This window comes from Microcaecilia unicolor, chromosome 12 (assembly GCF_901765095.1).
Source record: "Microcaecilia unicolor chromosome 12, aMicUni1.1, whole genome shotgun sequence".
Classification (NCBI taxonomy): domain Eukaryota; kingdom Metazoa; phylum Chordata; class Amphibia; order Gymnophiona; family Siphonopidae; genus Microcaecilia; species Microcaecilia unicolor.
This window is the reverse complement of record NC_044042.1, coordinates 67436869-67461828: the sequence shown is the minus strand read 5'-3', so window position 1 is coordinate 67461828 and position 24960 is coordinate 67436869. Positions and strand designations below refer to the sequence as shown.

At 42.3% G+C, this 24960-nt stretch overlaps 1 protein-coding gene across 1 annotated transcript in view; it reads right to left on the bottom strand.

The window, feature by feature from the left end:
• The window catches only part of MLLT6 (MLLT6, PHD finger containing), a 360336-nt gene that overhangs the window by 271765 nt on the left and 63611 nt on the right, over nt 1–24960 (bottom strand). The window contains 1 exon segment of the mRNA XM_030220707.1: nt 8582–8675. Coding sequence (XP_030076567.1) covers nt 8582–8675 — 94 coding nt within the window.

Genomic DNA, 24960 nt, shown 5'->3' with positions numbered 1-24960 from the left:
TTGCCAGAGGGATTAAATACTTATTTCCCTCTGCAGAATGCTAATAAATTCATATACTTTCCACAATGTGATTTTCCGGATTTAATTTGTGATGTGCTATCTCTCACTGTTACCAATAACCTACCCTTCAATTATGGGCTGCTCATGTCTTTGTCAGTGGGCAAACTTACAAAATCAGCAAGGGATCAAATACTTATTTCCACCACTGTAGCAGTGACAAACCAGGGTCTACAGGATACTATGCAATTGGTGGATTGAAGAGTGAGAGCAATATGAGGAGACTGGGATGAGCACTGGGCACCCTTGTCCCCACAACTGTTGTTGGATATTGACGAATCACTTTGATAGTTTATGTAAGTACTATGAGCAAACATGCAAAAATTGTACAAGCTTTGCAGACACACAAGGCTGATATTGCTCTTTTACAAGATAATTAACTCTCTACCTGGTACTTGCTTTACCCATTAGTTCCAGAGCAAACAGCAGCTAAGTACCAGTTCATTCTCATTACAAAATATGAAATCTAATAAGTAAAAATTATATGAAAAATGGTTTGAATAATGAGTGAAAAAACAAGGTTTTTTGACTTATGAGGATGCTCGCCAGCTGATTTACAAAAGAAAAGTTAAATTTCAAAAGTAGACGCTGAGCAACGCGGTCCACTGTGTGACAAGTAACAGTGAGGACCGAGTATCTGAAGTCTTTTCCTCGTAGTATGTATGATATCATAGTGAGAGATTTACTTGCAAGTGGTGGACTTATATGTCTTTTACAAGATACCAAGCTTAATGACAGTGAGCATCTTAAACTGAGAACTGGTTAGGTGGGTTAGTGCTTTTACACTTCATCAGGAGAGCGCAAAGCTGGCATCTTGCCAGGTTTTTGTGACCTGGATTGGCCACTGTTGGAAACAAGATACTGGGCTTGATGGACCTTTGGTCTCTCCCAGTGTGGCAATTCTTATGTCCTTATATAAGAATTTAGCTTTCCAGATGATAGATGAGATACAGGCCCTGGGAAATATCTGATAGTGCAGGGGACACTTTCATCGTTCTTATCCTGGTCTATGCTCCTAACAACAACACTAGAAACTTTCTGTAAACTTCAACTCAGGCTCTTCTGGCCTATGATTATTTCCATCTAATTGTTACAGGGGGCTTCAGTGTGACCCTAGAATTTGCGTACCGCAGGGTTCAACAATCTCCCTGATCTTATTTAATATCATCATGGCCCCTTCATGGAAAAGACTGGCTACCCTTGAGTTAAACCCCCTTCATTTACACTGATATCACCATCTATATTCCTTTCCATAATCCTATTTATGAAATCTTGGCAGATATAAAAAGAGAATTAGACACATTGGATTTATAGGCTACAACATTTAAGCTTAAATAAGGAAAAATACAAGTTTTTGTTTGTTAGTAGTCCTTGAGGCATATTTTCAAAGCACTTAGCCGTCCAAAGTTCCATAGGTTTCTGTGGAGCTTTGGAAGCCTAAGTGCTTTGAAAATATGCCTCCTTATCAACTGGTCACCATTAATAGTTTTATTAATTTATTTTTTATTTTTGTTACATTTGTACCCCGCGCTTTCCCACTCATGGCAGGCTCAATGCGGCAGGCAGTGGAGGGTTAAGTGACTTGCCCAGAGTCACAAGGAGCTGCCTGTGCCGGGAATCGAACTCAGTTCCTCAGTTCCCCAGGACCAAAGTCCACCACCCTAACCACTAGGCCACTCCTCCTATTAATTCGAATTCAGTTAGAACATTTTAGGAGTTGTTATAGATAATCATTTGGCATTTGAACTTCAGACATCAGCAGTGGTAACAAAGATTTTCAGAATAGTATGGAAATTAAGACCGATTAGAATCTGCTTCTCTATAGAGACATTTTGTTTGTTAGTTCAATCTTTGGCATTAACCAATATAGATTATTGGAGGGGGGGTTGTGCTGTATGTTAAACAGGGAATTGAGTCAAACAAAATAAACATTCTACATGAAACACACAGCAGCGTGGAATCCTCATGGATAGAAATCCCATGTCTGAAAGGAAGGAGTATTCTTGTAGGGCTGTATCACCGTCCACCAGGACAGAACAAACAGAAGAAGAAATGTTTACAGAAATGACAAAAGCTGACAAACTGGGCAAAGGTATAATAATGGGCAATTTAAATTACCTCAAGTTTGACTGGACAAATGTTACATCAGGGAGCACTAGGGAGGTAAAATTCCTAGACATAACAAATGACTGCTTCTTGGAGCAACTAGAACAGGAACCAACAACAGATGGAGCCATTTTAGATCTAGTCCTTAGTGGAATGCAGGGCATAGTACAAGAGGGAACAGTGTTAGAGCCATTGGGAAACAGTGATCATAACATGATCACATTTGAGCTATCTGGAGTAAAGCCACAAAGGAAATCTACTGTAGCAGCATTTAATTTTTGAAAGGGCGACTATGAAAAAATGAGGAAAATAGTTAAAAAGAAGCAAAAAGAAGCTAAAAAGATCAGCTGCAAAGGTTAGGACTTCAAATCAGACATGGACATTGTTTAAAAATACCATCTTGGAAGCCCAGACCAGATGCATTCCACATATTTACAGAGGTGGAAAGAAGAGTAAACAACAGCCAGCATGGTTAAAAGGTTAGCTGAAAGAAGATATTAGAGCCAAAACAGTATCCTTCAAAGCATGGAAAATGGACCCAAGCAGCAACATAAGCACTGACAAGTTATCTACAATGCATAGAAGGTTAATAGAGAATATGAAGAGAAACTTGTCACAGAGGCAAAAACTCATAGTAACAGCTTTTTCAGGTACATTAGAAGCAGAAAGCCTGTGAGGGAAACTGTGGGTCAGTTAGCTCATGAAAGGAGCAAATTGGGTACTCAGGGAGCACAAGGCCATAGCGGAGAGACTGAATTAATTCTTTGCTTCAGTCTTTACGTAAGAAGGTGTAAGAGATCTACCTGTACCAGAAATGGTTTTCAAGGGATGATGATGCAGATGAACTGAAAGAAATCTCAGTGAACCTGAAAGACGTATTGAGCAAAATTGACAAAGAGTTGTAAGTCACCTGGACCGATGGCATGCACCCTAGGATACTCAAAGAACTCAAACATAAAACTGCAGATGCGCTTTTAGTGATCTATAACATGTCGTTAAAATCGTCCATAGTACCTGAAGATTGGAGAGTGCCAATATAACGCCAATTTTTAAAAAATGGTTCTAGGGTGAACTGGGAAATTACAGAAAGGTAAGCCTGACGTCAGTGCTAGGCAAAATAGTGGAAAGTATTATAAAGAATAAAATTACAGAACACATAGATAAACATGGTTTAATGGGAAAGACAGCATGGATTCAGCCAAGAGAAGTCTTGCCTCACCAATCTGCTTCATTTCTTTGAAGGCATGAATAAACATGTCGATAAAGGTGAGTCGGTTGATGTAGTGTATCTAGATTTTCGAAAGGTTTTTGACAAAATTCCTCATGACAGATTCCTGAGAAAATTAGAGAGTCATGGGGATAGGGGCAATGTTCTTTTGTGGATTCAGAATTGGTTATTGTTCAGAGAGTAGTGTTAAATGGCCATTTCTCTCAGTGGTTGAGGGTGAATAGTGGAGTGCCACAGGGATCTGTACTGGGACCAGTGCTATTTGACATATTTATAAATGATATGGAAATCGGAACAAGTGAAGTGATTAAGTTTGCAGATAACACAAAATTATTCAAAATTGTTAAAACACATATGAACTATGAAAAATTGAAGGGAGACCTTAGGAAATTGGAAGACTGAACATCCAAATGGCAGATGAAATTTAATGTGGACAAATGCAAAGTAATGCACATTGGGAAGAATAACCCAAATCATAGTTATCTGCTGCTAAGGTCCACATTGGAGGTCAGCACCCAAGAAAAAGAGTTAGGCGTTGTTGTAGACAATAAGCTGAAGTCTTCTGCCCAGTGTGCAGTGGTGTCCAAAAAAAGCAAACAGGATGCTAGGAATTATTAGGAAAGGGATGATAAATAAAACAGAGAATACTATAATGCCTCTGTGTTGCTCCATAGTGCAACCTCACCTTGAGTACTGTGTTTAGTTCTGGTTGCCGTATCTCAAAAAAAGATATAACAGAATTAGACAAAGTTCAAAGAAGAGCAACCAAAATGAAAAAGGGAATGGAACTCCTTTAGGTGTCATTGTAGACAATATGCTGAAATCTTCTGACCAGTGACCAGCTGCAGCCAAAAAAGCAAACAGGATGCTAGGAATTATTAGGAAAGCGATATTAAATAAGACCAAGTATACTATAATACCTCGGTATCGCTCCATGGTGTGACCTCACCTTGAGTATTCCGTTCAATTCTGGTTGCCGTTTCACAAAAAAAGATATAGAGGAATTAGAAAAGGTTCAAAGAAGAGTGACCATTGATAAAGGACATGGAACTCCTCTCATATGATGAAAGACTAAAGAGTTTAGGACTCTTCAGCTTGGAAAAGAGATGGCTGAGGGGAGATATGATGTGGTGTAGTACAAGTAGAAGTGAAATGATTTTTTACTCTTTCAAAAAGCAAGAAGACTGGGGGGGGGGGGGGGGACACTCAAGGAAGTTACATGGAAATGCTTTTAAAACAAATAGGAGGAAATATTTTTTCACTCAAAGAATAGTTAAGCTCTGGAACTCATTGCTGGAGTATGTGGTAACAGCGGTTAGCATATCTGGGTTTAAAAACAGGTTTGGACACGTTCCTGGAGGAAAACTCCATTGCTATTGAGATAGACACAGGGATGCCACTGTTTGCCATGGGATTGGAAGCATGGAATATTGCTATTATTTGGGTTTCTGCTAGGTCCTTGGACCTGGCTTGGCCACTGTTGGCATCAGGAGACTGGGCTAGATGGGCCATTGCTCTGACCCAGTATGGCAATTCTTATAATTACATAAGTATTGCCATACTGGGACACCAGCATCCTGTTTCCAACAGTGGCCAATCCAGTTTACAAGTACCTGGCAAGATCCCAGAACAGTACAATACATTTTATGCTGCTTATCCTAGAAATAAGCAGTGGATTTTCCCCAACTCCATTTTAATAATGGCTTATGGACTTTTAAGAAGCTATCCAAACCTTTTTTAAACCCCGCTAAGCTAACTGCTTTTACTACAATTTCTGGCAATAAATTCCAGAGTTTGATTACACATTGAGTGAAGAAATATTTTCTCCGATTCATTTTAAATTTACTACTTCGTAGCTTCATTGCATGCCCCATAGTCCTAGTATTTTTGGAAAGAGTAAACAAACGATTAACGTCTACCCATTCCACTCTACTCATTATCATATCTCCCCTAAGCTGTCTTTTCTCCAACGTGAAGAGCCCTAGCCACTTTAGCCTTTCCTCATAAGAAAGTCATTCCACCCCCTTTATCATTTTCATTGCAGTTCTCTGTACCTTTTCTTTGCTTTCTTAGCTGCCACCGCACATTGAGAAGAGGGTTTCAACGTATCATCAACGATGACACCTAGATCCCTTTCCTGTTCGGTGACTCCTAATGTAGAACCTTGCATCACGTAGCTATATTTCGGGTTCCTCTTTCCCACATGCATCACTTTTCACTTGCTCACATTAAACATCATCTGCCATTTGGATGCCCAGTCTCCCAATCTCATAAGGTCCTCTTGTAATTTTTCACAAACTTCTTGCGATTTAACAACTTTGAATAACTTTGTGTTAATTACCTCACTAGTTACTCCCATCTCTAGATCATTTATAAATATGTTAAAATACAGCGGTTCCAGCACGGACTCCCTGGGGAACCCCACTATCTACCCTTCTCCATTGAGCATATTGACCATTTAACCCTACTCTCTATTTTCTATCTTTTATCCAACTTTTTCATCCACAATAGAACACTATCTCCTATCCTATGACTCTCCAATTTCCTCTGGAGTCTTTCATGAGGTACTTTGTCAAATGCCTTTTGAAAATCCAGCTACACAATATCGACTGGCTCATCTTTTTCACCCCTTCAAAGAAATGTAATAGATTGGTGAGGAAAGATTTCCCTTCACTAAATCCATGTTGGCTTTGTCTCATTAATCCATGTTTTTGAATATGCTCTGTAATTGTTTTCTTTATAACAGTCTCTACCATTTTGCTCGGCACCTATGTCAGGCTCACCAGTATATAATTTTCCAGATCACCTCTGTAATATTGTCATGACCCCGTGCTGCAACTCACCTGGTGGGCCTGCCACTCCTAGACACCGCTCCTCTCTGGCTCCCTGTGCCGATGTCCAGCTGCATTCCCAGGCACGCAAACCAGCACACATTTTAGAAGTGCTGTGGCAGGAGAATGAGCAGGGTGCACCTGGGTTACATGGCCTTCCTTCACTTTGCCTTCGCAACGAGGTTGCTTTGCCTTGCCTACGTTGCCTCTTCTGGCTCCAGTCTACCTTGCCTGCCTGTCCCCAGCCCCAGTCTTGCCTGTCTCCAGCTCCAGCCCTGCCTGCCTTCAGCCAAGCCCTTCCTGCCTTGCCTCCAGCCCAGCCCGGCCCGACCTGCCTTGTCTTCAGTTCAGCCCGGCCTGCCTTTTCAGCTCTGCTTTGCCTACCTCGCTGGTTTTCCAGATTAAGCTTGCCTGCCTAGCCTGAGTGACTTGCTTGCTGCTAGCCAGTCCCCGGCGGTGGTGCAAGGGCTCTTCTTCCCTGAGTCCATGACAAATATTATATATATTGGTTATAAAGAGGCAGTGTTAGGAAAACTTCAGACAGTACATAATACTGTGGCCTGATTAATTTACAGAACATCAAAACATGAAAGGACCACACCATTGCTGATAAGATTACACTGAGGCATATTTTCAAAGCACTTAGCCTTCCAAAGTTCCATAGGTTTCTATGGAACTTTGGAAGGCTAAGTGCTTTGAAAATATGCCTCACTGTTTACCAGCTGAAGTACAATCAGTTTTTAAACTTTGTTTGTCTATCAGATTATATATAGTGTAGTTCCTAATTGCATGCAGGGTTTAATTCATTTGTCCAACATGAATGCTAGTCCACAATATAGGGAATTTTTAATTCTTCATTATCTTAATTGTAGGAAAATTGTGTACAAAGGTATGCATTCAGCTTGTTTTTCTAACACAGGAAGTTAGTATTCAAGAAAATTATGGCAGGTTCTGGAAAATGTTAAAAACTTTTCTGTTTCATAAGTGTCTGTTGATAGGAGGATAGGTTTAGATATCTGGGGGACTGGACTTTTGTTTCTCATTGTATTGTGATTGTTTTATTGTATTTTTTTTTCATTAACTGATTGTAAGCCACATTGAACTTCATGGTTAATGTGGGATAGAAATGTTGATTAATGTAATGTAATCTCAGTTGAATAGGTCCTGTGAATCTGAGAGGGAATTCCCCCAAATCAGAAGAGGAGTTTCATCTTTTTGTTCAGCACTAGCATTGATGGACACCTCATCCTGTAAAACATGATTACACACATCTTTCTAGGGCCCATGGAATCACGTCCCATATTGATTACCTATCTGTTTCTACAACACTGTTCCCAAAAGGGTTGGTCTCAGAGATTGGGCCATTACAGGTCTCAGACCATTCTGTCAATTGGTTAGAAATTGAAAACGTTGGGGAACTGGGAGGGAGAAGAGGTAGCTGGAGGCTTCCTGCTCAACTCTACAGAGACAAAGTTTTTCGGAAATTTTTATTAGCTAAATGGAATGACTATTGCACTACTAATGCACAACATTTAGAATCACCTGTCCTTTTTTTGGGAAGAAGCAGTACTAACCTATCTCTGAGCAACGCCAGCAGGGACAGCTAGTTACAAAATAAAAGAGTTAAAATGGTATTTTCACCAGTGTCCCTTGCTTTAAAGCCTACTGCACTAACTACAAAATAGATAAACATACAGAGACATACACACACATACAGAAAACAAACACAGACCCAAGACACATACACACAAAGGCAAAGCAGATACAAACACAGATGGGTGTGCACGTGTTTGTATGTGCTCATGCATGCACATACGCACACACACACACACATATATTATATATATATAAATACACATAGGGCTTGGAAAAAATTCTATAAACCAAGATCTGCAGGCTTTCCCCACAGTATGTTGTCATTAATTTAATATTTATGGTTTAAAACTTATTACCTAGTTACTTTAATCCACATTAATATTATTGAATGTTTTTACCTTGTCTTGTTCATATATACCTGTTATGAATTATTTATTTATTTAGTTACTTCTAATCCACTTGATATTTTATTTCTGTCCAATTCACGTGATATTTTCATATACCTAATTGTAATACCTCTTTTGTACTTAACATTCCGTTAATGGTGATCACCATTGCGGCATAATGTAAGCCACATTGAGCCTGCAAATAGGTGGGAAAATGTGGGATACAAATGCAGCAAATAAATAAATACATAAATAAATAAATTATGTACTGATGTTAGGATTGTATATAATTGGCAGGTTTTAAATATATAAATGAATACACAAATAAAATAAATATGTTTCTAAGAAGTGTACTGTCAAACCAAGGATTTGCTCACCATTTTATTAAAATGGTACTTGCAGTAGCCAATATACTTCACATTGTCAACTTCTAAAGCTTCTTCTTCACACAGGAGTCCAGCTGTCTGGGCACTATAAGCAAAGCAAAGGAAAGGAAAAATAAACACTGTTTAATTAAACTTATCTTCTAGTTCTTTCATCCTAACTATGCATTTGAATAAGGGAACAAAAAGTATGGGGGTCCATATTCAGCTGGAGGTGCTGTCCATTGCCAGCATTATGCCTGGAAATTCAATGCCAGGCTATGTCTGGGCTTCAGCATTGAATTTCTGGGTTTCTGAAGCTGGCAACATCTATGTCTGATATTCAGTATTTAACCAGCTATAGGGTACCATATAAAGACAAGACTGACTTTTTTTTCTATACTTTGAAGGGTGGAGGGATAGGGGAGGATTGGGGAGGGGACTGGGTATGTTTAAAATATTATCAAAATGTAAAGATGTCTATTCTGTTGTAACAGGGATCTTGTTTTTGTTCCTTGTTATACTCTTGGACTTTGTTGTTCTCTTTTTTCTTGAATAAAACACATTGAAACATAAAAGATAGAACCACATAAAAGTCAGTCCTATTTATTAGGTGACTTTGGTCAGTTAAATGCTGAATATCAGCGTGATATTTATACCCCACATTATCCCAAACTGGCTTGGGTTCAATGCTCAATAAACAGCATTGACTAACAACAAAAGGCTAATATAACAGTAAGTACAGATTACTAAATCACGCCAAAAAAACAGATTATTACTATCAGAGATGTGTTAACAGTTGAATCACATTTTGTCGGTACTCATCAAGAATGTTTTCAGCATTTTGCGGAAGAACATATAGCGACTTATTTTCAAACCACTTAGACTTACAAAGTTCCATAGGTTCCCATGTAACTTTGTAAGTCTAAGTGCTTTGAAAATAAGTCTCAAGCTATGTCTACTAGGAATCCAAGATATTTAGATAATGAATTCCATTTCTTTTTTTTTTTTATAATTTTAAATGTTATTGAGCGCTTTGAATAGCTTAACAATTCTAAACCATTAGAGAAAAGTTCGAATACAGACAATTTAAGTTTCAATAGTTTTTTATTAACGGCATCAGAAATTACACAAACAACAAGTTAAAACTGTAACAAGGATATCCAAACATTGTTCAATACAGAATTTTATACTGACCTTATGACACACCATTCCTTACCATTTTTATTCATTTTTCCCCTCCTTTCCCTTCTTCCCCCCCTACTAACCCTTACCCTCCCTCCCCCACCCCCTCTCAACTTTCCCTTTTGCCCTCCTTTATGTCCTGTGGAGCAACGGGACTCAAAAATTCAACATATAACTACGTGCTGCAGGGGTCATAATGTACTAAAATGGGTTCCATCTCTGTTGGAATCTCTCACCAATCTTAGAGTCAAAGTCTGTTATAGCCATGCGCTCCATACATATCAGCAGTACCATACGAGTGCGCCACTGCTGTCATGTGGGGTATTTATAGGACAACCACTCAGCCAGGATCATTTGTTTACCCACGATTATAGCTCGTAGTATGAATGCAGTATATCCTTTCCTGGGTTTTGCCCCCAATTTAGGGTGGCCAAAGAGTAATGATGGGTCATAGTGCCACGGTTGTCCCCACATTTTGGCAACATAGGCTATGATCAGTTTCCAAAATTTCTGAATTCCAATACAAGCCCAAAACATGTGACCTACAGTTGCTCCAGAAGTACCACACTTTGCACAATCCCCCCAGGGCGAGAGTCCTATATAAAAGGCTCTCTTTGGTGGTATGTGCAGACGCAGAACCATCTTATATTGTAATTCCCAGTGCATGGCAAAGGCTGTGACTCGCCTTATCTGCGAGATGTGAGATTTTATCTGATGCGTCGTGACTGTCACCTGGAAGTCTACTGTCCACATGTGTGCCAGTCTATGATACTCCAGTATGTGCCTGTGATGGCATGACATCGGCACTCTTTGTTGCGATTCTAAAGAAAAGGCGGAAGATAATTCTTCTTGCACATCCTCTGTCAGTGCAGTCCATGGGAGGGATGAGATGTAATGGCTTAGCTGTCCATAGTGGAATCTGTCACTGTCTGGCAAGATGTATTCATCTTGTAAGTCTGAAAATGAGCGAATATGTCCTTCCCTAGTCACCACCTATAACAAATATACAATGCCCCTGCGCTTCCATTTCTGAAACACAGGGTACAGTTGACCAGGAACAAATGTACAGTTATCACATATGGGCAAATATGGCGTTATTTTTGCAGAAAACTGATGCAATCGACATACCCATCTCCATATTGCCCTTGCTGTAGTCATAATCCCAGAATACTGTAAAGCACGTGGTATGGGCACGCCCTTACCATGTAAGTAATTACTAAAGTGTACCTTTGGGGATAAGCTCAACTCCAAAGATGTGTTGGTATAGTCATTTGTATTCCTATACCAATCATTTATGTGCCGCATTCCGCTGGCAATGTTAAGGAATTTTAAGTTTAGAAGCCCCAGTCCTCCATATTCCACTGGTACACTTAAGGTGGAAACAGGGAAGCGGGCTTTTTTCCCCTTCCATAGAAACTTTTGTAATTGACTATTTAATATCTGCTCATCCCTCCTTCTCAAATATAAAGGAATGGTTTGAAAAACATATATCCATCTGGGGGCAATAATCATGTTAAAGAGAGCAATCTTCCCTAGTAAGAACACAGGGAGTGCACTCCAGGCCTGTAGACTGACTTTGGTGTCAGCTAGTAAAGTTTGCAAGTTGAGGTCATATGTACGTGACAAGTTTACTGGTATGCGGACCCCCAAATATTTGAAAAAGTCCTTTTCCCAATTAAGAGGGAATCCAGACTTCCAACCAGGGCGGTCGCTCTCCACCACTTCCATAGCTGATGACTTAGACAAATTTAACTTAAACCCAGAGAGCCGCCCAAAGGTGTCTATTTCTTGCAATAAGGCCACCAGAGACTTAGACAGGTCTGTTCTAGTTAATAATAAGTCATCGGCAAAAGCCAATACTTTCACGTGCCGGCCCGCCATCATGACTACTGAAATGTCTCTGTGGTCCATAAGTGTACGTAAGAGCGGCTCAAGTGATATCACAAATAGTGAGGGAGAGAGGGGGCAACCCTGCCTAGTTTCTCTCCTGATCTCAAACTCGCTTTCCCTTATCCCATTGACTAGGACCCTTGCTCCAGGTTTAAAGTAAAGAACCTTAGTTGCCTGTAAAAACCAACCTGTGATCCCCATAGCTTTCATAGTAGTAAATAAGTATTCCCATCCCACCCTATCGAACGCCTTTTTGGCACTTAGGCTCACCACTACAGATGGATCCCCTCTTGCCTGGCAGGATGCCATAGCCAGCAAGAGGCGACGGACATTATGTGTTGCTTGTCTATTTCGTATAAATCCTACCTGTTCAACTCCAATCAGTTTAGGTAAGTATTTGGCAAGTCTTTCGGTCAATATCCCCGCCAGTAGCTTAGTATCAACATTTAGCAGTGATATCGGCTGGAAATGTTCTGCTTTATCTAGGGGTTTTCCAGGTTTTGGTATCAACGTAATTAAAGCAGTGTTGGCGTGTTGGGGGAAGCCTCCTTCATCTATCACCACATCATAATAATCTAAGAGAGCTACCTGAGCCTCCGGGGGTAATATTTTATAGTATTCCCCCGAGAACCCGTCAGGACCTGGGGCGGTGCGTGGCTTTAATCTTTTAATTGCTTGTTGTAATTTGCCTAAGGTCAGGGGGGCATTAAGCGAAGCTAATTCTTCGTTGGACAAAGTTGAAAGCCCTGCCTTGTCTAAATAGCTTTGCACTAGCTTCTCGTTGGGTACTGAGGTAGATGAATAGAGTGATGCAAAATATTTGGTAATAGTGCGCCCAATTTCCTTCTGTGTGTCTATAAGTTTCCCCCGTTCATCTCGTAGTGCGGTTACCACCCGGGACCCCCCCCCCCCCAGTTCTTTATTACTCTAGTTAGTAGCCTCCCTGCTTTATTGCCGAAACGTTGCAGCTTGTACTTATAGTAAATTGAGGACCTAGTCTCATGTTCCTGTAACATAGTATTCAAGGTTATTTGTATGGCTCTTAAGTTCTCTAGGGCGAATACAGACAATTTAAAACAGATGTCTCACCCCATAACTAATACAGTTGATGAATTCCATTTCTTAGTGCTTTGATAAGAAAAGACTGCAGTATGAATAGATTTATAGATAGCTTTCTTACAACAAGGATAGTGAAGAGTTAAGAAGTCTCTAAAAGTGGTTAGAGTATTTCATTTAGGCAGTTCAATGAGGTTTTGCATGTATGAAGGAGACATACCATACAAGATCAAGTATACAAATACACATAGTTTAAAGGTAATTCTGGCCTTTAATGGAAGCCAATGTAATTTTAGAAGTAAAAAGTAGGCTTTCAAGTAAAGTGGTACCCTGCAGACCAGGCGGGCAGCGGTATTCTGTGCTGTTTGTAGTTTTCTAATTTGAATGCCTGATTCTTTTTAACTTCCACAGTGAGTTAAAGATAGAGGAGACATTTTTTCAAATTTGGAAGTCAAATGTCAGGATTTTCATTGTTGAATCTAATGGATATGTTATATTGCTAATAGTGAAATTACTATAAGGTGTGGGCTGAAAATGATTTGTTAATATAAGGAATTTAGTTTTATCTCTATTAAGTTTCAATTTGAAATCATTTTTCCTTCCGTCCGCTGGTGAGAAGAGGGTTGGGTGAGACCATGCTGTTTTGAGTTTAGCTGACTCTGATGCAGATAAGTGTGTTTCTTGGAAGAACAGTACATTTGGAGAATCTGTACTTATTCTGGTTATAATTTTTTTTCTTTTAATAGGATTGGAGAAAACTTTAACATTAAGAGATACAATCTTTAATTTGCAATACTTGACTTTATTAGCTTATTGTAAATGTACACCTGTATACCAATATATTAATTCTGAATTATCTTGGTATTTATGAGAAGGTGGTAATACACTGACAAGTTCTTGTAAAAGTAAAGTTAGACACATATGTGCAGAAAACAGTTACATTATGCAGAACAAAAACCAAACAAGCATAATGGATGAACAAATTGGGTTGCTAAGGTAGGTGATTGCTTCTCATGGACACTGACCCATTAATAACACTGATGCTGATATCAAGATATTATAAGGCATCTAAATCCTTGTTGATATTAAAACCTTTATCAAATATAGTAAGTAATGAAGCTGTACCTATTATTATTGATACTGATTAATAATCTCTCTACATAAAACGCACCTCCAACATTCTAATGAAGCCTCCACAAGTCCCAACGTTCTAAATCCGTGGTGGTGTAGATCAAATTTTGCCCATGAGTGTTCGCCCCGCTCTCGCGTCCAACGTGATGACATCAAGGGCAGAGCACTGACAATCAACAAATCACATCGCTGGCAGCCATTTGGGGAGTTGCAGTGCTGCGCGAGTGGGAGAGGGGAGGAGAGACAGGCACTGGAGGGCTGCAGGGCCATCGGCAAAGAGGGAGTCAGCTGTTCGCCGGAAAGGGGGTTGGCGACGCTATTGAGGGGCCCAGCGAGACCGGAGCGGCGATTTCAGCGGCCGCGTTGAGGAGGAGGTTCGGAGGAGAGGGCTGCAGGGCCGTCGGGGAAGAGGGAGTCAGCTGTTCGGCGGGAAAGGGGGTTGTTGACGCTGTTGTGGGGCCCAGCGAGACCAGAGCGGCGATTTCAGCAGCCGCGTTGGGGAGGCGGTTTGGAGGAGAGGGCTGCAGGGCCGTCGGGGAAGAGGGAGTCAGCTGTTAGGCGGGAAGGGGGTTGGCGATGCTGTTGCGGGGCCCAGCGAGACCGGAGCGGCAATTTCAGCAGCCACGTTGGGGAGGCGGTTTGGAGGAGAGGGCTGCAGGGCCGTCGGGGAAGAGGGAGTCAGCTGTTCGGCGGAAAGGAGGAAAGCAGCCTGAAAGAGGGAGGGACGGAGCGAGCAAGCCTGAACGTGGGAGGAAGGGAGGGAGGCAGGCACGCAGGCAGGTAGCCTGAACGTCGGAGGGAGGGAACCAGCTGGAACGTGGCAGTGGGAGGGGGGCCAAGACCCTGAAAGGCGGAGGGAGGGGGGCCACAACTCTGAAGCTGGGAGGGTATGGGGAGGAAAAAGGGGAGGAGGATGGGAAGGAAAGGGGGAAGGGAACACAGGGGGGAGGGGGAAGGAGGGCAGGAGACGGAGGGGGCGCCCCTGTCACACACTCTCATTCTTTCTCACACACACACTCTCATTCTCACACAGACAGCCTCACTCTATGTCACACACACACTCGCACATTCACTTTGTCTCTCTCACACAGTCACTCGCACACACACTCGCTCAAACATACACACTATGATGAAAACCTTGCTAGCGCCTGTTTCATTGGTCTCAGAAACGGGCCTTTTTTACTAGTAGATAATATATATGAGTAAAAGGATATGTACAGCAATTATAGAACAAGTTAGTTTTGATAATACAGTCTATATTCTATGGTATGCGTTAACATTATGGTACAGGATAACAAGCAGATCAGAAAAAATCACTAATGGTAGTGATTAACGGTATTATGTTGACTCAGTCATACTGCATCAATAAGAGTAGGAGAAAGCTCTTCGATGAAAGCTGACAGGCCGCTGGGCTCCATGAAATCTTTGGTTCACTTGTTCAAAATAACACTCATGCGGGATAAACTAATTTGAGAGTTTAATTCTTTGAGTTTCATACGAAATTCCAGAAACTGTTTGCAGATCTTTGAAGTATTGTTATGTAAATCTGGCAAAAACTGAATTGTAAATCCATCTTTTTTAATTGGTGCATGAAGACGAGCACGCTGCATTATAGTGACCACATGGTTGTATCGAAGCACTCTCATAACAATGGGCCAAGGATACTTGCTTTGTGGAATGGGCTGTGAAGGAAATCGGTGTGCTCTATCAAATTCAAAATATCGTTTGAATTGAAGATCAAGTATAGAAGGTATTAGTTCTTCTAAATATTTCTCTATGTTATTTCCTTCAGCCACTTCTGGAATCCCTAATAATCTGATGTTATTTTTTCGTGCTCGATTATTGATGTCTTCAAGCTCACGTTCCAGAACTCTGATGCGTTTGCATTGACACTGTTAATTGTTTTATATTTTTATCAGATACAGATTATTTATTCTCCAATATCCAATATCTCAATCTGATTTCTGAATTGAGATATCTCTGTTTTAATGGATGATATATCTTCCTTTATTTCCTGCAGATCCTCTTTATTTTCTAAAAGCACATCCTTTAGGGCGCGAATCTCGCTCTCAGATTTATGGAGACCTCTCCTTCCATTTTGTTGGAGTTATCTTTTTTAGGTGAAGTAGGCTCTGAGCTATGTCTTTTTCCAGATTTACTTGCAGCCATGATGTTAGCAGGATTATAAGAATAGCACAGCCAAGATGGGATGAAATTAGTTGATCCGATGTTGTCAGATGACTTAATTTGTCAAAAGGTCAGCAGGAGCTCGGTTACTAAGCTGCCATCACTCAGCACTGCCCCCCGAAATTTAATTCTTTATAATAGTTTCCTCTACCTGGCACCAAAGTCAGGCTTACCGATCTGTAATTTCCCAGATCACACCTGGAACCCTTTTTAAAAATTGATGTTACACAGGCCACCCTCCAGTCTTCAGGATTTTGGATGATTTTAATTACAGTTTACAGATTACTAACAGCAGATCAGCAATTTCATGTTTGAGTTCTTTCAATACCCTTGGATGCATACCATCAGTCCGGGTGATTTACTACTCTTTAATTTGTTGATTTGGCTCAGTACATCTTCCAGGTTCACTGAGATTTCTTTCAGTTCCTCTGCATCATAATCCTTGAAAACCATTTCTGGTACAGATAGATCTCTTATATCTTCTTCCTTCAGTCTCTCCGCTATGTCCTTGTCCTCCCTGAGTGCCCCTTTTAATCCTTCATAACCTAACAGTTCCACGGATTCCCTCACAGGCTTTTTGCTTCTAATCTACCTGAAAAAGTTGTTACTAAGTTTCTCTTTATGTTCTCTTTTAGCCCGCTTTATCAATGCTTTGCATCTAACTTGCCAGTGCTTATGTTGCTTCTTATTTTCTTCATTTGGGTCCTTTTTTCATTCTTTGAAGGACATTCTTTTGGCTCTAACAGCCTATTTCACTTCACTTTCTAATCATGCTGTCTATAGTTTTCTCTTCTTTCCACCTTTATAAACACGTGGAATGCATCTGATCTGGGCTTCCAAGGTGGTATTTTTAAACAACGTCCATCTCTGATTTAAAGTCTTAACCTTTGCAGCTGATCTTTAATCATTTATCATAGTCACCCTTTTCAAAATTAAATGCTGCTACAGTAGATTTCCTTTGTGGCTTCACTTCATATATTAGTTCAAACTTGATTTTGCTATGATCATAGTTTCCCAGGGGATCCAATACCGTTACCTCTCATACTGTGCCCTGCATTCCACCAAGAACTAGATCTAAAATGGCTCCCCCTCTTGTCAGTTCTTGGACCAGTTCCTCCAAGAAGCAGTCATTTATTACATCTAAGAATTTTACCTCCCTAGCGCTTCCTGATATAACATTTATCCAGTCAATATTGGGATCATTGAAATCGGTGATAATAATCAAAAACAGAAGTTGCCTCAACCACAAAGTACCACACTCTGGCTATGATGATTTTAAGAGTCCACTGTAAATGATAAATTACAGATTATCATAGGTGAAAAGACCTCATATACTGGCCAGGCAATTGTAATTTTGCACTTCAAAAAAACTGTTCCAATATCAATTATTGGTCAAAAAAACCCCTCATAACAATTTTTTGCTGTTTTTTTTCAACTTGCAAATTTTTATCAGTATGTTCAATGTTCAAAAAAGAATCCAAATGGTATGCACTTATCTTATTTAAAGGAATCAATGGGTCTCATCCCATTTCACCCATCCACTCGGGCTTCCTCAGGGAGTGGAGGAGTGGCCTAGTGGTTAGGGTGGTGGACTTTGGTCCTGGGGAACTGAGGAACTGAATTCGATTCCCGGCACAGGCAGCTCCTTGTGACTCTGGGCAAGTCACTTAACCCTCCATTGCCTGCCGCATTGAGCCTGCCATGAGTGGGAAAGCGCGGGGTACAAATGTAACAAAAATAAAAAAAATAAAATCAATCAACGCGTGCATGTCCCTTTCACACCATTGCAGTGATCATCTTCACGTGCTGTCCTTCTGTCTAGAGATCGATGCCAGTGGCAGCAATCTCTAGACAGAAGTCTTGTGGATATTGTGGAAACTCAGCGGACTCTGGAGGCCATTCTTTGAAATTACAAGTGGAGATAGCAATTGTATAATCCATACATATAACACTAGAAGCAACCTATATAATCAGTCAGTACAATGAAATGGCAGCTGCATTAACCCAAAAAATTAAATTCTCTTGAACTGTCCTTAACCTGTCAGTCATGCAGCAACTTTTCAACCTCTGGGGCAAGTCAGAACTAGACCTCTTTGCATTTCCATAGAACACCAAATGTCCCCTATTTTGTTCCATTTGACCATCCCCTAATAGGAACATCCACGATGCCTTTTGCAATTACATGGAACCTAGACCTCCTGTACATATTCTCTCCAACTCTCCAAATTTCAAACATTCTCCAGAAAATAATCTCCCCCACCCCCCACCCCCCCCACCCCCCCCCCCCCCCCGATATTCAGCCGGCGGCGGTCAGCATTTTTTTAAATGCTCATCGTCAACAGCTGGATTAGCCACCAATGTTCTGTGCTGGACCATATATGGGTACTATCACTGAAAATCTGGGGCTAATTTCACTGGGGCTGGCTGCCAAAGTTTATGTCGTCCCTGGTGATGTTCAGCTGGGACCCACACAAGACAATTATATAGGCCCAAGCTGAATATTGACTGGGACCTGCATAGCTTGTTTGGAAGAGGTTCCTCTTTTTTATTTTATTTATTTTTTATTTATTGCATTTGTATCCCACATTATCCCACCTCTTTGCAGGCTCAATGTGGCTTACAATATATTGTGGATGGTGGAAATGAGAGGAGAGTTGACATTTAGTGTTACAGAAGTATTTTGGGTTGCATGGTAATGGAAGATATGATAAAGATATAATATGAGGCGCTTTTAATAATGCTTGTTAGATATATGTGGGGATTTCATATGTTTTAATCATTGTGGTATGTTTTGTCGAAAAGATGGGTCTTCAGCAGTTTTCGGAAGTTGGTCAGTTCATAGGTCGCTTTTAGGTTATGTGGCAATGCATTCCAGAATTGTGAGCTCATATAGGAAAAGGCTGATACATGCATTAGTTTATATTTTAAGCCTTTGCAGTTTGGGAAATGAAGATTAAGGAATGTGCGAGATGATCTCTTGGCATTCCTGGGTGGTAGGTCAATCACACCTACCTGATCCCCTGAAAAGCACCCCTCTTCTCTTCCCCCTCCCCAGTCCTTGAGTAAGAAACCCCTCCCACCCACATGACTACCTTTCCTCTCCCTGGTGGTCCAGGTGCAGAAGCAAAACCCCCTACTCCTGCCCCTTAGCAGCCACAAGGGGCAAGCACAAAGGAAATTTGCTCCTGTCACCAACGCCCCCACTGGACCACCAGGGAGGAAAATTAGGCCCATGGGGGGCAGGGGTTGTTCCTGGAGGGGGTAAGAGGGGCTTCCGACTCGCAGGCTGGGGGGAGGGGGGGAGGAGGGCTTTTCAGGGGTATCAGAATGGGGGGAAAGAAAAAAAAACAAAGTTATGCAGATCCTAGACAATATTCAGTGCCAAGGCCCACACAGCTAATCGAGTTAATTTAGGACAGCTTTTGAACTGTCCTAAATTAACCCGCTTAGCTATGCAGGTTGCGGCTCTGAATATTGTGGGCACTCGCATAACCCCCGACTCCTCCCGAACACTGCCCCTGATCTGCCCACTTTTTTGTTGGACAATCTGTGGTGATATTCACTGTCCATTTAAGTGCCACTGAATATCACCACTTAGATGGCGGTAAGCAATTCAAGAGGGCAGAAGAGGCTCCTGCCTGCTTAAATTGCTTTGAATATCGGCTGGAATGAATACAACAAAGCTCAAGAACAATAGAACAGGAGAAACCTCTAAGATGAATCGACTCAGTGCACAAGAAATAGAGGCTGACCACAGACTAGACCAACTCGGGAGATAATGTTGATGAAAATACTTTATTGATTGTTCAGGGGACCCAACACGGTCTGTGTTTTGACGTCCAAGGGCGTCTGCCTCAGGGGTCCAAAAGGTATTCACGGAGCACATATGTAAAATGGATTTGTAAACAAGGGTCAACTCTATAAAATTCAAATCGAGTTTCCTGCACACATTCTTGACTGTGGTCTTTATCATCAAAAATTGAAAGGTATATTCATCAACATATTCTACAACAAAGCTCAAGTCATACTGATCATACCTCACTGGCCAAGGCATATCTGGTTTCCTCATTTGCTTGCCCTGTCAGTGAAACAACAGATTCCTCTCAGTCACCGTCTCACTCTAACACAACAGGATGGTCTCTGGTTATAATCCAACCTCAAGTCCCTCTCCCTCACAGAACTGAAAATGAGCAGCAGATAACTGACTATCGTCCAGTATCAATAGAGGTGAAGGAGATCATCCTAGCCTCCATATAGACCCACAATGAGAACATTTTATCAGCTAAAATGAAACTGCTTTACTGGTTGGGCACCCGCTCATAGACAGGAAGACCCTCTTAGGTTCTTGCTACCACATGTCTTATCCTATTTTCTCCAACTTTCAGACTTGAAAACATCAGCAGTCTGCATTAACCTCTTGGAAATAGTAGCCCACCATAACCAAGTTGAGGGGGAAATCTCTCTATCCACCCACTCATTAGTATCCCAGTTCATTAGATGTCTTATGAACACAAAGGCCCTTCCCCAGGCACCATCGCCAGTTTGGGATCTCAGCATCATCCTTTCCCACCTTATAGAGATCTATTTTTAGCCCTTAGGCCTCATCTCCCTCAAGCACCTCACTTGGAAGACTATGTTCCTTGTAGCTATAACCACACCAAGAACAGGATCATACCCCTCTGCAAAAAAAAACAAACAAAAAACCTCAGAAATGGTCAATGCAGCAATAGAGAACTCAAGGACAGATAAGGTTATTTATTTACTTATTCACACTTTATTAAACATATATGTTTACATGTAAACTCCACGCATTATTCAATAAAACAACATAATAAGTAAATAAATACCCCCATATTTCATGAGATCAAAAGTAACCTACAAACTAATCATGAAAAGCCTGGACTTAACCTGCTTTAGGAACTGACAATCATTGGAATTTAGTAATGTATTCCAAAGTATAGGTCCCACAAAAAGAAACTCCTGTACTTAATTGATTATAAAGGAGCACATTTAATCCCAGGAATACCCAATAATATCACTTGTGATGCAAAATCTAATATTCTTGCTGGACAGTAATAAACTAACAAGTTTGCAAGATAAGTTGGTGCTAATCCACGAAGGGTTGAATACAAAATGTCTACTCCCTTTCCCCAACTTATTTATATTGAGCCTTTTGAAGAAATGAAATTTTTAATGACATGCCTAACACAAATAAGTTTCTTCTCTTTCCTGTAGCCAGGATTCAGCCATGAACAATACATCTAACCTGCAATCTACAATTAAACCATGGACTAAAAAGAACATTAACATTCCCTTGCTAACTGAACAAGACTAGGCAGCAAAACCAGTACAATGATTTTTATAGCTCTGAAAGCAAAATCAGATTTTCAGCACATACTCCTTTCTGATTTAAGTGACTAACCAGCACACTAAGACCCCATGAAGTCTGAATACTTCCAACAACAGGAATCCTTGCCACCACCACACACATGATACTTGATAATAAACACAACCATGTCACAATCATAAAACTCACATTTAACAAAAAAACAAACAAAAAAAACACCAAATCTGACGCCTTAAGAAGTGCTTCCTGCTCCTTAGACACACTCTTTTGGCATGTACCACAGGCATGAACCGTTGGGAGTGTGCACTGCAATTTTATTGTTTCCAGGTAAATACCTTTCCATTGACTCACCTGTGCATTGCTATGGGAGCATGGTATTTAAGCACACCAGGACTGGCATGATAAGAACTGTTCCAAGCAAAATCTTGAATAAGTGCAAGAATGCAGAAAACAGGAACAGCAGGCAGAGACCAGACTATGGTCAGAAGCCCAGGAGTCAGTTCATGTAGGGTCCAGCAAAGACAAGGAGAATGTAGGAATAAGCTGCTATCCCATTACTGATAGAAGGGAAAATTAGGTTCTTACCTTGGTAATTTTCTTTCCTTTAGTCATAGCAGATGAAGCCATTACGTATGGGTTGTGTCCATCAACCAGCAGGGGGAGATAGAGAGCACTCAAATTTTCACAGTGCCTCATGGCCAGCCAGCTCCACTGCCTCTTCAGTATTTGAAGCTTCCAAAGCAGTATGGCAAACCGCAATGGGAATAACATGAACTTACCTCACAGCGAACGATGGCCTCTTAACAAGGGTATGAACTCAAAAGGAGGGAATGAACACATCCTCCTGGAGGGAATAAACTCGTCCTCCTTATTGTATAACTGGAGGGGATACACGCAACCTCCTGGAGGGAATAAACTCATCCTCCAAAACATAAACTGGAGGGAATGGACTCATCCTCCCATAAGTGAACATGAATCCTGAAGACTGTTTTCCAACTTTCTCCCAAGGAAGGAACTTCAGGAAACAAGAACAGAAGCTGAAACACCTGAAACAGATTCACAGCATACAGACAATCATACAGGGAGGGCTCATGGCTTCATGGCTTCATAATTTTCCCTTCCTTCTCATCAAGCAGATGAAGCCATTACGTATGGGATGTAACAAAGCAATCCCTAGATAGGGTGGGAACAGGTCACACCACGCGCTAGCACTTGTGCTCCAAAACGCGCATCCCTCCTAGCAGCCACATCCAGCCTGTAATGTCAGGCAAAAGAGAGCTTAGAAGCCCATGTTGCTGCACTGCATATCTCTTGACGAGAGAATGCTCCAGTTTCAGCCCAAGAGGAAGAAATCGCTCTGGTAGAATGCGCCTTAAAGGCTACAGGCGGAGACCGGCCGGCAAGTACATAAGCTGAAAAGATAGTTTCTTTGAGCCAGCGGGCAATAGTGGCTTTAGACGCTGGAGACCCTCTGCGAGGACCTGATAGCAAAACAAACAGATGATCATAGATCCTGAAAGTAACTCACAGATACTGCAGCAGAGTCCTGCACACATCCAACAGGTGCAACTGCCCAAAAGATTCTGGAAACTCCTCCTTATCAAAGGAGGGCAAGAAAATAGGCTGGTTTAGGTGAAACGCTGAAACCACCTTAGGCATGAAGGAAGGCACGGTCCGAACCGTGACCCTGGACTCTGAGAATTGCAGAAATGGGTCTCTACAGGACAGCGCCTGGAGCTCTGACACCCATCTCGCCGAAGTAATGGCCACAAGAAAAACGGCCTTTAGTGTCAAATCTCCGATGCTCGCCGAAGCGGCTCAAAAGGAGAAGCCTGCAGGGCCTTCAAAACTAGCCCCAGGTTCCAAGCTGGACAGGGTGCTCGCACGGAAGGCCGGAGCCGAAGCACTCCACTAAGAAACCGTGCCACATCTGGATGAGCAGCTAAAGACACGCCTTCAACCTTACCACGAAGGGAGGCCAATGCTGCCACTTGCACCCGAAGGGAATTATAGGCCAAGCCTATTTGTACACCATCCTGCAAAAAGTCCAGAATCGGCGAGACAGGAGTCCGCATGGGTATGATCGCTTTTGAAGCACACCAAGACTCAAACTGGCACCAAATCCTGGCATAAGCCACGGAAGTGGAATGCTTGCGGGCCTGCAGGAGAGTGGAAATGACTGTGTTTGAATAGCCTTTGTCCCTCAATTGCGCCCTCTCAATCGCCATGCCATAAGACCAAAGCGGCAGGCGTCCTCCATGGCTACCGGGCCCTGTGACAACAGGTTCAGTACCAGAGGTAAAGGAAGGGGAGCCTCCACTAGCATCTGTCGGAGGTCCGCATACCAAGGCCTCCTGGGCCAATCCGGGGCGATGAGGACCACTTCTCCTGGGTGCAGCCGAATCCGCAGGAGCATGCGCCCTATCAAGGGCCACGGAGGGAACACATATAGTAGGCCCGGAGGCCAGGGCTGAGTCAAGGCATCCAACCCTGCCGAGCGAGGATCTCTCCGACAGCTGAAGAAGCACGGGACTTTGGCATTTGAACTTGTCGCCATAAGATCCATCACAGCTTGCCTCATTTGGCACGTATCTGCAAGAATACTTAGTCTGCTAGTTCACATTCTGCTGGATCGAACTGATGCCTGCTTAGATAATCGGCTTGCACGTTGCTCTGACCTGCAATGTGAGCTGCCGACAGAAACTGAAGATGCAGCTCGGCCCAGTGGCAAATCTGTTCGGCCTGCGCGGCCAGTGCTCTGCACTGAGTGCCGCCTTGTCGATTTATGTAGGCCACTGCTGTCGTGTTGTCTGACATCACTCTGACCGCCAATCCTTCCAGGGTCACTTGAAAGGCCATAAGCGCCTGAAACACCGCTTTCAACTCCAGGCGGTTGTTGGACCACTCCGACTCCTCGGGTGTCCATAGACCCTGGGCATGCTTCCCCTTGCAATGTGCGCCCCAGCCCTTCAGGCTGGCATCTGTCACTACTAGACACCAATCGGGGAGCGCCAGCGGCATTCCTCGCCGCAGCATGCTGTCTGAGAGCCACCACTCCATGCTGAGTCGGGCTGCAGGGAGCCAAGAAAATCTGCATTGATAATCCTGAGAAACTGGAGACCATCTTTGAAGTAGGGAATACTGTAGAGGTCTCAGGTGCGCTCTCGCACAGGGCACCACTTCCAATGTGGCTGTCATCGATCCCAGCAGCTGGACAATGTCCCAAGCTCGCGGGCGGGGCATCCTCAGGAGCAGTAGGACCTGATTCTGAAGCTTGCACCGCGAGTCTATGTCGAACCTGGCCCCCAAATATTCTAGAGATTGCAAGGGGGTCAGGTGACCTTTGGCCATATTGACGACCCAGCCTAGAGATTGAAGTACTGAGACCACTCTGGCTGTAGCTTGATAGCTCTCTGTTACAGAGTCTGCTCTGATGAGCCAGTCGTCTAGGTACGGGTGAACCCTGATACCTTCTCGCCTGAGCAAAGCAGCTACTACCACCATTACCTTCGAAAAGGTTTGGGGAGCTGTGGCGAGGCCAAAAGGCAAGGCCCGGAACTGGAAATGTTTTCCCAACACCGCAAACCTCAGAAACTTC